The following is a 13905-nucleotide window of genomic DNA, read 5'->3' as shown; positions in this document are numbered from 1 at the left end:
TATCTATAAATTTTTAAAAATAAGACTTGTAGCATATAAAAATACAAAATGCACAAATGAAAAAGAAAATCATATTGATGGTACTCCTATTCTGATTAAATAAGTATGTACTTAAAATTCTAGCCATAGTTTTTTCTTTCTCTATATTTTCTGTGATTTATATTTTAGATAAAAAAAAAGCTTAATATGTGTTACGTAATTAATTTGTTGTAAATGCGTGAGAAGGACGCTCCGAAAGTAGAAAGTGAGTATAACATCATCATTCATCAGTGCCATAAATGCAGAGCTACTAACACTGAACCGTAGAAATATGAAATAAAGAGCAAATGAACAAAGCAAAAAGGGCCGAAGGCAATAAGAAAAGGAGCCACTGGCCACTGCATTTAAAAGGGTATATCTGGTTAAATTAGGTGGGAAATGTGGGTTTTGCCATTGCATGAACGCCACACGTTGGATTTCCGTAGTCAAAAAACGCATTCTACTTTCTTGTTTATGGAAGTAATTGCCTAAATGTTTCTCTTTTATTTTATCCATTTAAAAATTGTTCCAAAACTTCCAAACCCATGCCATTGCCATGATTTTAAGTGTTTTTTTTTTTTTTTTAACCTTTACCCATTATGAAACAGGAACCTTAAGCTTTAACCAACCAAAAGGCAAAATTTTCTCAGCAGAAAGAACTAAGCTTGCATCTGATACTCCCTAAATATGTAATGGCATATGATTATTGAGCTGTCTTTTCCTTTTTTGTGTTCCTGAAAAAAAACAAAGCCTAGAGTTCGCTTAATCTCCTTCTCTTATGTGTAACCTCCCCTTCTTTTTTTATTTATAACTCCCTTCTATTTTTAGAATTTCTCTTTCTCTCTCCCTCTCTCTGGCGTGAAGGAACCAAACCAAAACTTTGGTAAACAGAAAAAAAAAACAGAGTCAGGTAAGGAAGAATCTCTCCTGTTGCTCTTCCAATTATGTTTGCTGTTATTGCTTATTTATTTCTTTTTTCATTTGCATTTATTGGATTTCATCCCATGTTATCATATCAAATTTCCGTTACAAAAAGTTCTGCTTTGATTTTTGCATTTTGAAGAATTTAAAGCTGTTGGGAATTTTTAAAGTCCTTGGTTTAGCCTCTTCATTTTCCTTTTTTAAAATTTTGCAGTAACTTTTACCAATTTCAAATATTTTGCAAACAGGGTGTTATACGGTGTGAATCATACAGCCCGGGATTTGGCATTCAAATTTTAAACTTTATGTAACAAGAGGCAATTTTGTTTATTGGATTTTAGAAACATATATATTGGAAGGTTTCATGATTTGGATAGTTACAGAATCTGAGGATCAAGAGCAAATAAAAGGGAACCCGTTTCATATCTTGGTGTAATTTATAATAAGGTCTAATTTTTAAGAGGATGGTATCTTGTAGATTCTGCAAAATAAGTGAAAAGGTGTGATTTTTTAAAAAAATCTTGGTCATGGTTGACAATTTAAGGGAGGAGAGGTTTGGTTTTAATTGGTGAAATGAGCAATTCAAAATGAGATAAAAAAGTGTTTAGAAATGGAAACCAAGGAAGAAGCTGAAGGACATGAAGAACAGTCACCATCACCCTATTGGGAATTAAACCGTCTTTTTGAGGAGGAGGATAAGAAAGTGGATGGAGAAGCACAGAATCCTGTGCACACAGGAAGCTCAGATCCTCCAAGGCTTCCGCCATTGGGGCATAGGCGCAGTCAGAGTGAACTTCCAGGTACAGGACACCGGCGTAACAATAGTTTCCAGAGATTGAAAACTCATATGCAGAAGGCTTGGCGATGGGGTGGCAATTGCCGGGACGAAAAGCACCGGCCAAGCTTCAATCCTGAGGTTTTGGCAAACCAGAAACGCCAGTGGTATCAACTGCACTCCAAAACGATGGTATTTAGACCCAACTCTTCCGCCTCTTTCTTTTCTTTTTTCCAGGGTTTCCGTAACCAGTCATTTTGTGTATGCCTTATCTGCAGCTGTGACTTCTTCGTACAGTAAATTTTTCTGATTGATTATAACTTGCTCTTGAAGAATAAGTATAACCTACACTCTTACTTACACTGAGGACAAGTCTATTTGTGTATAAAATTTCCTCCTTTTTAAAAATTAACACTTTTACTATTTGTGTGTCTGTACTGAACTTGGTGTATGTACTAGATACCATTGAAATGCAGATACTATATTGGATGATAGAATGTGATGGTCTAAGGGCCTATCGCTTCATGTCTTTTGTGAGGCAATCAAACTTAAATATACTTTGTTGCACCTTCTTACCTTTATTCCACACTTGATTATGGTTTGGTTTATAGATGAAAAATACGATGATATAGGAAGTCATAACACATAGCTTATGTTATTGCTAAGTGGTCTTATCCCATTATGCTTTTGGTTTGAGGTTTTTTTTGCCTTATATTCAGGTTGGGCTTATCCATCTATTGTTAATTTGTTTTAGGTTGGATATCCACAAAACTGGATAGAGCTAACAGCTTCTATTCTTTTGCTTCTGTTAAGAAGAAGGCTAAAAATCTTTTGGTCCTTCTTTGCTCTAAATACTTTTTTCTATAATGAACTAGTATATCTTAATGTAGGAAGTCAAATGCATACCTTAAGTTAGTGATTGCGATGAAAATCTATTACCGATTGAAAGATTTTAGATGTTTTGATAAAATCGCTAGTGCGCATCACTTAATGGGATACTGATATATTTCCATTTGCCTTTTGGAATTCTAATTCTAGGATATTGATGCAGGATCAGATTAAATATGAGCAGCCCAAATCAATCTTTGAGCACTTCATTATTGTTGGGATTCATCCAGATGCTAATCTTGGGACTGTAGAGGAAGCCTTTGCTAAGAGGAAAAAATGGGAGATGGAGATGAAAAAATCTGGAGTCATAGATCTTAAATTGCTACGGCATCGGGGACCTCCACTTCCAACATTTGAACCTCAGGTTGACTACATAATTAAATATGAGGAAACTCTTATATTTTCAACAATCCGTTACCCTGCTCTTTAATTTTCTTTAAGTTTGCATGACCTTATGGAGATTTAGTTTGTCAACGATGCAATTCAGCCATTTTTGTTTCTCCTTGCAAATAAAGGCAGTGACACTGCAGAAGCAAGAATTTAGTTAGTGTTTGTGTTTGTCTTTTCTCTGAGATTTCTACTTGCACCCTTTTTTTAGATAATGTTTTTGCTTCACTTGAATTCTGTTAATAAAAATGTCATCAACAGACAATCATTTTAGAGTATATGCATCCGGATCAATAGTAGTCTACTTTCTTTTCATGTGGGCTGATATCATTATTCTGTCTTTCCTTTTCTTTTCCCTGATTAACAGATTCTTTTTAGATACCCTCCTGGGAAGAGGTTAGGTATGCGGTTGAAGGACTTAGCCACCTTTTGTTTTCCTGGGGGTGTTAAGGTTTGATCTCACTCTTTTTTTGGTGATACTTTTGTCTTCTACAATATCAATTCTTCGACCTGGTGTGAACTATATTAAATGGGAAGAGTTATTAGCTTAATTAGTCTGTATTTCATACCTACATTATAGTTGAATATTTTGTATTTCTCCCCTCTTTCTGTAGCTTTATTGCCTTTCTTGTTCATTTCACCTATTTTCGGGGGAAAATGGTTATTATAAGTAGAAGTTTGGCCTTTCTATGACATTTTAATTTGTAGTTTATAATAAAAAAAGTTGTAACTTGGTCAATAGGTGAGCATATTGCATGCAACCTATTTGAACTTTCTCCATCTAGTTACGCCTTACATATGGGAATAACTAATGACATTTCACCTGGAAGAAATGTATAATAATATGGAAGAATTTGCAGGATATGTTTTGTAGGCCTTTTGAGCACTGCATAATCATAAATAGTAATTGCATTCAACATTTTACTAATATATATTACAAGAAGCATCTTTCCTTTAGTTTGATGTATTCTTTTTTTGTCAAAAAATTTTTCTGCTACATACAGTTTAAAATTTTATGTTTTAGATTTCAGCTCAACATATGATTTTGATGGTTTCTTGTATCTTTTGTCAGTGTACTACATTTCTTTTTCTGGTGTTAACATATATAGAGCTACTAACAACATTTATTTTTCTATGAATTAGGCACGGTTGCTGGAAAGAACTCCATCATTTAGTGATCTAAATGAGCTTCTTTATGGACAGGTATGTGAAATCAATGTGTCTCTATTGCCCCGTGTTAAAGAATTTATATATTTTCCAAATCTTGTAGAGTTCTATCTAACATTTTTGTATATCTTACTAATTTATTTTTCTGAATGGAGAGTATACTGGTACTGCATTACACATGAACTTGCACATTCTCAAGTAAAGAAAACATGGCAGAGAAAAGAAGATAATTAGATAAAAGAAATGAAGTGACACTATTTTCCTTTATTCAGTAATACAGGAAAGCAGGATAAGAAAGATATCTATTTTCAATTGCTAACATCGAAAAGCATGTCATGTGCTGGGGATTGACTTAATCTTGTAAAAATATCAATGTGCAGAAGAAGGCACTCCTTCAATCTGTACTAACCTCTATTTTATCTGTTGCTGACCACTTTCTTCTCATTGTTAGGATTTTCTTTGGTTTTGCTCTGAAAAGTAACTTTTTCATGGAGCAGAGTTGAATTTTCTGAGTCCCTGATTTATAATTACTTGATTCCTCATTCATTTACCCAAGTCCAAAAGGTGATACTCCAACCGAATAGGAGATGAACTGCAGAGTTTTGGGTTAACCAACTCAAACCCGTTTTTGAGTTAAACCAATTAACTGGGATATTTTGTTTTATAAGGAATCCTATGTATCTCTAGTCATATATGTGGCATTTATTCCAAATAGTTGTCCTTATGTCGAGTTAAAGTATGATAAGTTTAGAGTCATGAACTTTTTCTCACATGTTGGTGCTGTTGACCCGAAGAATAAGTAACATTTTTATCATTGTACATTCTCCACAGGAGCATTTGGGCAGAGATGATTTTGCTTTTATTTTTTCACTAAAGGTACGTTTCATATATGTTCTGAGCTATGTTGTTGCATCCTCAAAATGCTTCCACTTGATTGATGCATCACAGCTGTGGCTGGGAATGATTAGAGGACTCTAGCAATCCATTTATTGTTTTGTTTCTACACCCTTTTTTTTTTCCAAGATAATGGTCAAAAACTTGTCCAACACTACTTTCATTTCTGCTCAATTATTATCACCTTGATTTTAAGAGAACCATGTTCTCAGGAGAGCTTCAAATTTTTATTTCAATTCAGCATTGAAACAGTTGCAGTTGAGGAGGAATTTTATGAATAATTGGTTAAGAAAAAAAATGGTATTTTGCTCAAAAGAGTAGCAGTTGGGTTGTTTGTGCTTTGCATGGAATAGATGGGGGAAAACTTTTAGTCTTTCAAGTTTTACTCTGATAATTAGGATTTGATGTGGGAAAAATTAGGAATCATTGGGAGTTAGGACTGACAATAGTGGAAGTGCATATCAAATGTAGGCCGTGCTTTCTGATGTGTGTGAAGATTTCAATCTAATCTGGAATTTAATTTACTCCATTTGAGTTGTAGAAGAACAGAAAAGTAATGTGGAAAGGAATAAGAGATTATGAGAAGAAAGACTTAGTAAGCTTGCCTCAAAAATGAACATTTTATTTTGTTAATTAGCTCTTACGAATCTGTTAGATCTTTCAAAGATGGGAGTATAACCAAATTTTATAAACTCAAAACCCTGGTACAATTGAATCTCAGCTTTAAAAAACATTAAATCATCTTAATTCTGTTATTTTGTTAAACACTAATGAATAGCTAATAAGACCAAAATATGTTAATGTTTTACTGCTATACTACTGTAATGGTACAAGTATTGCACTATGGTAACTTGACCCTTTTTTCTTCATTTTGTAATATACCTAAAAGTAAACAACTAAAAGACTGTGACTACCATGGATAGAAAATCTGGACCAAAAAGGTTTCTTGATTGTTTAAGGTCCAAAGAGGGGGATTTTTCTTTGACCATGACATCACTATGGCAGCCGAAAGATAGAAAGATAAGAGGAAGTAATTAGTAGTGAAACAGTGGTGAACTAGCAGTGAGGAGGTCACCAGAATGATATGGCTATGACAGATAGTAGCGTTGAAACTTTAGGCTCCATCTCTCATCAATGGTATGGTTAGTTTGTCTGGTTAAGTTGTAACTTCTGATGAGTGTCAATGAGTACGAGCCATGCTTTCTGACTTCTTGCTTTTTCTGTAACCCATTATGAGTAATCCTTTCCTTAGAGCAATGTGGACTGAAGTACTTTAACTTGAACCTTGAAATCCACTCAAATTAAGTTGTGCTAGAGGCAGCTGTATTCGGGAAACTGAAATCACCAATTTATTTCTATGCAATCATTTCTGGATGTAACATATTTTTAAGCAAAGCCGTTTATATGCGTTAAGTGTTTATAACTGTGAAAATGACTGCTGAATTCTACAATGAATTAAGATTTTGTGTGTTTTGTTTCTCAGTTTTCACTACTTGTAGAATAAGCATTTGTGTGAGAAACAGGAACTGATGGGTTACGAAACATTTTATGCTCCCTTGATTAGGTGGAAGGCAATGCCACAGTTTATGGTGTTTGTTTGCATGTACCAGAACTTGTACAGAGACAGCCTGGTATTTTAGGTGGTACATCACCTCTTTCCGCATCTTCTGGAGCATTTATGGTTTCTGCCCCTCGCTGCTATTGTTTGCTAACTAGAGTGCCTTTCTTTGAGTTACACTATGAGATGTTGAACAGGTTAAAATTAATTCCTTTTCCCCTATGACCTGTGAGAATTGTTTTTCGCTGACAGATGAGGGATATGTTAACTATAAAGTTACTGATAACCGAATTCTCAATATTTTACTTGCATGCAGTATCATTGCACAGGAGCGCCTGAATCGAATAACAGAATTTGTTAATGAAATGTCTCTGTCTCTCAATGATTATGTCCCATCTGTCTCCAAACTTGATGATCAAATAAATGACAACAATGACTCTCCCAACGTTGAGTATGTTAATGATTGGATGGCTTCTGCAATACCTGTTAACAGTGCTGTAGCTCTTAGTGCCACTACGGCTGGAGTAATCCCTGATGATGAGCTTTCATCTGCTTCACTAAAGATAAGTTCACCTCAGTCACCTGAAAGCGTAACTGCAAGTGAGGCTTCAGATTTGGGTCACATTAGGGAAATAGAGAAGGATGGTAGGAAGAATGTGCTATATATTGATGATAATTTATCTGAAGCCTCAGAAAATCGTTCTGATGCTTCAGAAAGAATAAATGGCAACTACGAAAATGGACAAATTTCTCCTGAGATTGGAACATTCGTCGGCTTGAGGAGTCGTACTTCGGAGCGTCTTGGGAGTTCTCCAGTCTTATTCAGGTGGTGAATTATGATTGAATACATTGTTTAAGTTTGCATTAGAATATTCTTAAAAAAGAAGAAGCTTGCATTAGAATAAAGAAAAAACAGTTCTTTTACTATAACTAGAAGAGATTCTTATGTGAGAAAGTGCTGGAAAAATTCTGCTTGGTGAGGATAAACACATTAACCTGGCATCTTTATTTTAGATTTTCTCTTTTGCCTTTACTTCTCTCAATCTCTTGTGGTTCTTTCCCAGTTTTTTCCTATCACAATTTCAGTAATATATTGTTGTCTTTGGCAGTCCAGCTAGAAGCCTGGCATCAGAGGATGAGGACGAGGATGATGACCTTTTCTCGAATCATGAAAAAGATTTTGGAGATGACTTAATATTGGAGTGGGCTAGGGTTAGTTTTCTGTTGTTTCTGATTTTTTACATATCATTGTGGTAGTTGGATGTCCATTTGATCTTTGCTTATCTGATCTCTTTGATAGGAAAACAAAAATGATCTTCTACAGATAGTTTGTGGTTATCATGCTTTATCTCTTCCTCCACGAGGAAGTGAAATAGTTTTTCAGCCTCTTGAGCATTTACAGGCTATTGAGTATGTGAGACCTCCGGTTTCTGCCCTTGGAATGGATGAAAGTTATTCATTTGAAGCTGCTGAGGTATTTCTTTGTTATGCTATTTTTAGTCAATGCTCCTTCATAACATATATATTCACTTAGATGTCACTGAACTTGGTGAAAGGTCAATGCAAAGTTGGCAGCAGCTGAGGAAGCTCTTGCACTTTCAGTATGGACAACTGCAACAATTTGTCGAGTTCTCTCTCTTGATAGTGTAATGTTCTATGATGGATACTTGTTCACTTGACTTAAGCTGTGTTTTTAACTATCTGCATTTTAACTGCAAATGAAAATAATTGTTGGCTTAGGCATGACATATTTAGGGATAGGCCTCATGGCCTAATTGTTTGATTGCATTTGGAATTAAATATTCCTAGAGCATCCTAGAATTGGCTTGAATGGGCTTTCAGGCATTAAAGCAGGCATGTAAATATCTAATTACTGAAATTCAACAGCCTTTGATTGGTAGGACTTCTTCTAGGTTTGAAGTCTCTGAGAGTAACTGAATAACAAGGAAACACTGCTACTGTCAGGGTTTATTTTTTTGACTGCAAACTATACAGACAGATATGTTATAATCTCATATCTTCTCTTAAGCATGAACTTAAACACCATTGGAAATGGGCAGAAAGATCCAATCTCAATGCAATCGATAGGTGATAAGTAAATCATGCACTAAATAATGCATGTATATTCCATTGTGCTTAGTTTCAGTGGATTTCATTAGTTGTGCAGCAGAAGAAGGGAATAAGATTAAAATGTTTTCTTATCCTATGAGGCTTTTGGAAGAACAAATATATACAGAAACTTTGATGCTATTCTACAGACATGCATTCAAAGTAAAAGAAGCTGGACTGGAGCTAAATTGCTAATTTATTCATTAGCTCAACTCTTTTAGGAATAATTAATTGTAGTTTAAATCAAAGGTTCATGAACAGTTCTAGCTTCTGATGTCTTCTATACATGGTACTTAATCAACTTTGCATGCATTCATTTGAGAGAAAATAACCATCTTGATATCTTACCTACTTGCATTTCTTGTTATATTTGGTAGATTTGTTTTCACTGTATGATTGTTCTTCCAGATTTTGGCAGTGGTTGCAGGAGTATTACTGGAAAAACAGGTTGTAGTACTTTGCCCCAATCTGGTAAGTTAATTTGTTAAGAGATTGTATTTTCGTTCCTATTTGTTTTGCACTTAGTTTTTTTTTTTTTTTTGGCAGCTGTAAACTGTATCCTGGCTTTGACACTAATTTTCATCAATGCAGGGTGTTCTATCAGCTGTGGTGTTATCCCTTGTTCCTTTGATTCGGCCGTTTCAGTGGCAGAGTTTATTGCTTCCAGTAATCTCCATAACCTCCTTCCTTTCTGCTCTTTATTTGAAATTCTAGAGTTGAGTGATATCTTTCGGGATGTAGCTCAAATTTTGATATTAACAATAAGCTGTAGTAGATCACTCCTCCAAATATTCATGAAGTAAGTTTTTGAGCACATTAGCACAGCTTCTGTGAAATATTAACGCGGTGAAAGTCTACAATGAAAAAGGTGAAGCAAAAGAAAAAAGTAGTATAATTTACAAAATATGGCTTCTAAAATTGAAATGTTATATATGTGTGTGTGTGTGTGTGTGTATTTATATAAATGATACAGCATGGTGACAGCTAACACTATGAGTGTCCTAGGCTTAGCCCTAGTGCATACAAAGAGTGAAGATTAGGAAATTAGCTTATAGCTTGAAAAGTTAAAACAAATAATAAAATATGGGCTTCTGGCTACATAGATATACAATGCCAGCCAGAGGCGTAGCTAGGGTGGCAGGCCCCAAAAAAATTTTGACACCCTTATATTGATAGTATTCTTTCCCTTAGAATTTACCATTTGACCTTCTTCTCCCATTGAAATTACTATCTGGCCCCCCTTCTCCCTATATCTGGCTTTGCCTCTGATGCCAGCTAACTCTATGAACAAATGAAACATGATCTTGCCTAAATGCCTGCTTTATTGTGCTCATACAATGTGACAATGTTAAATATGTTTGCAAATGCTGCACAGACACATTACTTTTTATAAGTGAAGGCATAAATACACATATAAGACACATGGTTATACATTTTTACAGAAACTTTTTTATCTACATATCTGAGTATGTATTTTTTTGTGCCTACTTATAAATTGTGGATTCATTGAAAGCATGTGCTCTAAAAAAACAGGTTTATAGAGAGAGAAAATGGATCAGCTGATCAGGCATATGATAATTCTACAAGTTCAACCAAAAATCTGGTGAAGATTTTCAACAATAGGATTTTGTTATGTAAAAGATTGAAGCTTCTTAGTTTGTAGACCACTTATGAAAGCCTCTTTTGAAAAATATGTTTTGTGAAAATTGTCTTTAAAGTGCTTTGATATTTTAATGTTGGTGATTGTAGTTTTAATACAGTTAGACTGAATCCCTAACATCTTACATGGTGATAACACAACAGAAGCCATATGAAAGTGCTGTAACTTGTTAATATTGATCCTTTCCTCTTTCAACTAGATTCTGTCTTTCTTCACTCTTTCTCATGAGGAAAAGTGGGAAAAAGAAAAGGGAATTTGAGTAGTTTATGCTTAGTGGCAGATCACATTTCAGATGTTTAACTTTTTGTTGCAAATTGCATTTAGTAATTCTTCTAGATATCCTACTTCTAATAAATTGATATGATGCACTATTTTTCATTTTGTGAAATTCTTTATTTGCATTCAGGTACTGCCGATGAGGATGCTTGATTTTCTTGATGCACCTGTTCCTTTTCTTGTGAGTTATAGTGTTTTTCGGATGTTAATAAAAAAGTTAGTATGATGCATGAAATTATAAATTGTGCTGACACTTAGCATTATAGAGAAGAGCTTTAACCTGCATAAGAAAGACAAAAAAGCATGCTTTTTTAATGCATACGTGATTGATATCAAACACGTGCACAAACACAAAAAGATTATTTTTAGCTTTTTAAACAGGTCAAAGCTCCTCCTTTATTATGTATGAATGAACATACAAGTATAAATACATTACATTGCATGTTTCCATCTGCAAAGAATGTGTTATAGTATCATATGTGTAGTGGAAGTAATGGAAATGCCCTGATTTAGCTTGTTGTGTCTTTCATTTTGTAGGTTGGCGTACAACATAAACCCACTGATTTGAAAATGAAAACATCTAATCTTGTTCAAGTTAATTTGCTCAAGAAGCAGGTATTTATGGTTTCTAAACATGGTTTGCACGTTTGGTTCCAAGATCTATAATTCTGGGGTAGAATTGTTGTAAAATCGGGTGGGGTTTACTTACAGTTTATAATGTTTTACATGAACTGCAATTTAGTGCCTTAGTAATGTCTCTTGTTTCTCTCCATTCTCTCTAATGCTTGCACATTTGCACAGAAATTTTATAATCTATGAGGAATGCTTGAAGTGTTTTGCCTTAACTCTGAGTATTCTTAGTTGTTCTTTTCACTGTTATTCAGGTGAAAACATGCCACTTGCCTACACTTCCTCGACATAAAGAGCTTGTATCTGAACTAGGGTCAATACATGCCAGACTCTCATTTGAAGGTTCAATTGCTAAAAAGCATCCTACATATAGGTGCAATGAAGTGCAGGTGTTTACTGATCACTATAAACAAATGCTTAATGTTTCTACTTCCATGCCCACTTGTTTTACTATTTAGAATTTTGAAACTTATGTCTTTCTTAGATTATGTCAAGATTTTAACCAAAGATCTTTCTAAAATTTTTGGAGTAATCTGGAAAGATTTTACCATCTAACTTGTTTTCTATGTTTTTTTTTTTTTTTTTCCTTACCTCTACCATCCTTTTATCTATACTTTTTATTTTCATTTGTTGGCAGCAACTAACTTCAGTTTTACCTATTCAGGCTGAAGCTGCAACCCAATTTTTGACAGTCATGAGGCAATACCTGGAGTCACTTTGTGCAAATCTGAGGTCTCATACTATTACTAGTGTACAATCAAACCATGACAGGGTTGGCACTTCTATTCTTATAATTTATGTTGTTCCTCCAGTTTCTTTCCTAACAAATCACTGCATAACTGCTAGATCTTTCTCAGCTCCTTTTACTTGTTTCATTTACTTCCAGGTTTCCTTACTACTTAAAGATAGCTTTATTGATTCTTTTCCTAGTAAGGACCGGCCATTTATTAAGGTAATTTTTGCACCTTATTTTAACGGCTGACATCTTTTAATTTATACTAAATCCAATCTTAATTGTTGCTACTTGCAAAGCATACAACACATCCATACTAATGTTAAGGTGTGATTTTCCATTGAATGGATAGAAGTACACAAAGCACACTCAATAGGAGGAGGTCTAACTGTAGAATTCCTGGTACATGCTGATTAGCAAATCGTATGCTATTGTTTTGTCATGTGGTATCAGTGGTGATAGCTACATTTTATCCACATTGATGAAGTACGATGCCAGAACTCCAAAGCCCACTGCTCTGCCAGCGAAAACACTGACTGATGCTAAAATGATTGAAACCATCTTGTGGATGTAGAGCAGCTAGCCAACAAAGGGCAATAAAATTTGAGAAAGGTTATTAAGATTAGCATTTTCAAGAGCTAGTACAGTAAACATTTCAGTATATAAAGCCATAGAAGCAAGTGCTGGGTTGTTGTTTGAAGCTTTGGGGAAACTTTCTGGAGCCATATAAATGCTCTGCACTCCTTGAGCATTCTTGAAATCTGAGTTGTTCCCTGGCATGAGAAGGATAAAAGGGAGAGAAAATTGTATGTCAAAATGTGTAGAACCAAATGTTACAAAATTGCAACACTAGATCTGATGGAACGCATTAAAATGAAGTCTGAAGGATATTAAATAAATGTAACTTAAATCATAGATCTTTATGCTTAAAATGATGAATTAAACTTGGTCATTGCTTACTCAATGCTGTTTTGTCAATTGCAGCTATTTGTAGACACACAACTATTCACCGTACTATCAGACTCACGGTTGTCAAGCTTTGAGAATGAGCACTAACTTAATCCCATTAACAGGTATGTTGCATCAGGTGAAATTTTCTAGATGCAAAAGTCCTTCGGGTATAAGGTATTAAGTTTAGCCTGAAGGGCGATGGCCTCTGAAACTATTGGTAGTGACCCTAAGCCATGTCCAATAACAGGTGCAGAGCCATAAAATGTGAACTCACTTGCAGCAAAAGGTTTCCAAAATGACTTTTGTAACATGATATTAACAATAATTCGGAATGCCACACGAGTGATTATGTCTGTTGTATTGCGTAGTGCATACAGCAAACAACCAGTCATCATCCTGATATTTTATGGGGATGTGATGCTTAGGAAATCAGAGATGGATTTTACTTACAAATCCTTGTACATGTCAATAGTTTAATTGAACAGTTTATAGAGCAACTCATATTCTTGGTCAAGATATTTAGCTTTCTTTGTTCTGGAATCATATGTTGCTTAATAGCCACATTTTTGTTTTGGTTGCATACTTGCATCTTTGTTTTCTTGATTTATGACAACCCTTTGTACTAAAGGCAGAACTGTTGGGGTGTATTTTTGTTAACTGCTTATGGCATGGAATTAGAGGCTTTCATCCAGTCCAATCTAAAACAGTTTCCACAGAGTATATGTAAATAAGCTGAAGCTAACCTGCAAAAGTAGTCTTCATTCACTTGGTCCATTTTTCAATCAATAAGATCCTGCATTACTCTCATGATGCATGATTGGGACTGCCATGTCTACTACATTCATCAGGTAGCTGATGCATGCGACATCGAATGGTTAGCTTAGTTCGCTAGTTAACACAGTGCATGCGTTGAAGATGATTTGGCCAGTTTTGTCCTG

The 13905-nt window shown here is 34.8% G+C and overlaps 1 protein-coding gene across 2 annotated transcripts; it reads left to right on the top strand.

Moving 5' to 3' along the window:
- The first annotated feature begins 306 nt into the window (after window positions 1-306).
- LOC111305354 (DENN (AEX-3) domain-containing protein) lies at window positions 307-13658 on the top strand. Of its 2 annotated transcripts, XR_016331489.1 has the most exons (21): window positions 307-928; window positions 1188-1906; window positions 2766-2966; window positions 3357-3440; window positions 4133-4192; window positions 4988-5032; window positions 6615-6805; window positions 6925-7434; window positions 7718-7820; window positions 7909-8082; window positions 8165-8254; window positions 9126-9188; window positions 9309-9383; window positions 10251-10320; window positions 10784-10834; window positions 11191-11268; window positions 11538-11672; window positions 11948-12055; window positions 12170-12235; window positions 13001-13089; window positions 13215-13509. XR_016331489.1 is itself a non-coding variant. In XM_089750674.1 (20 exons), the coding sequence occupies exons 2-19, from the start codon at window positions 1550-1552 to the stop codon at window positions 13070-13072; spliced, it is 2463 nt and encodes an 820-aa protein (XP_089606800.1). In that variant the 5' UTR covers window positions 307-928; window positions 1188-1549; the 3' UTR covers window positions 13073-13089; window positions 13215-13658. The 2 variants fall into 2 exon arrangements, 1 of the variants encoding a protein (XP_089606800.1); XM_089750674.1 differs by lacking the exon at window positions 10251-10320 and having other exon boundaries at window positions 13215-13658.
- Window positions 13659-13905: the final 247 nt, after the last annotated feature.

Source organism: Durio zibethinus, chromosome 21 (assembly GCF_047325235.1).
Source record: "Durio zibethinus cultivar Kanyao isolate XHJ-2024 chromosome 21, ASM4732523v1, whole genome shotgun sequence".
NCBI classification, from domain to species: Eukaryota; Viridiplantae; Streptophyta; class Magnoliopsida; order Malvales; family Malvaceae; genus Durio; species Durio zibethinus.
The sequence above is the reverse complement of the archived record's forward strand: the minus strand, read 5'-3'. Positions and strand labels throughout refer to the sequence as shown.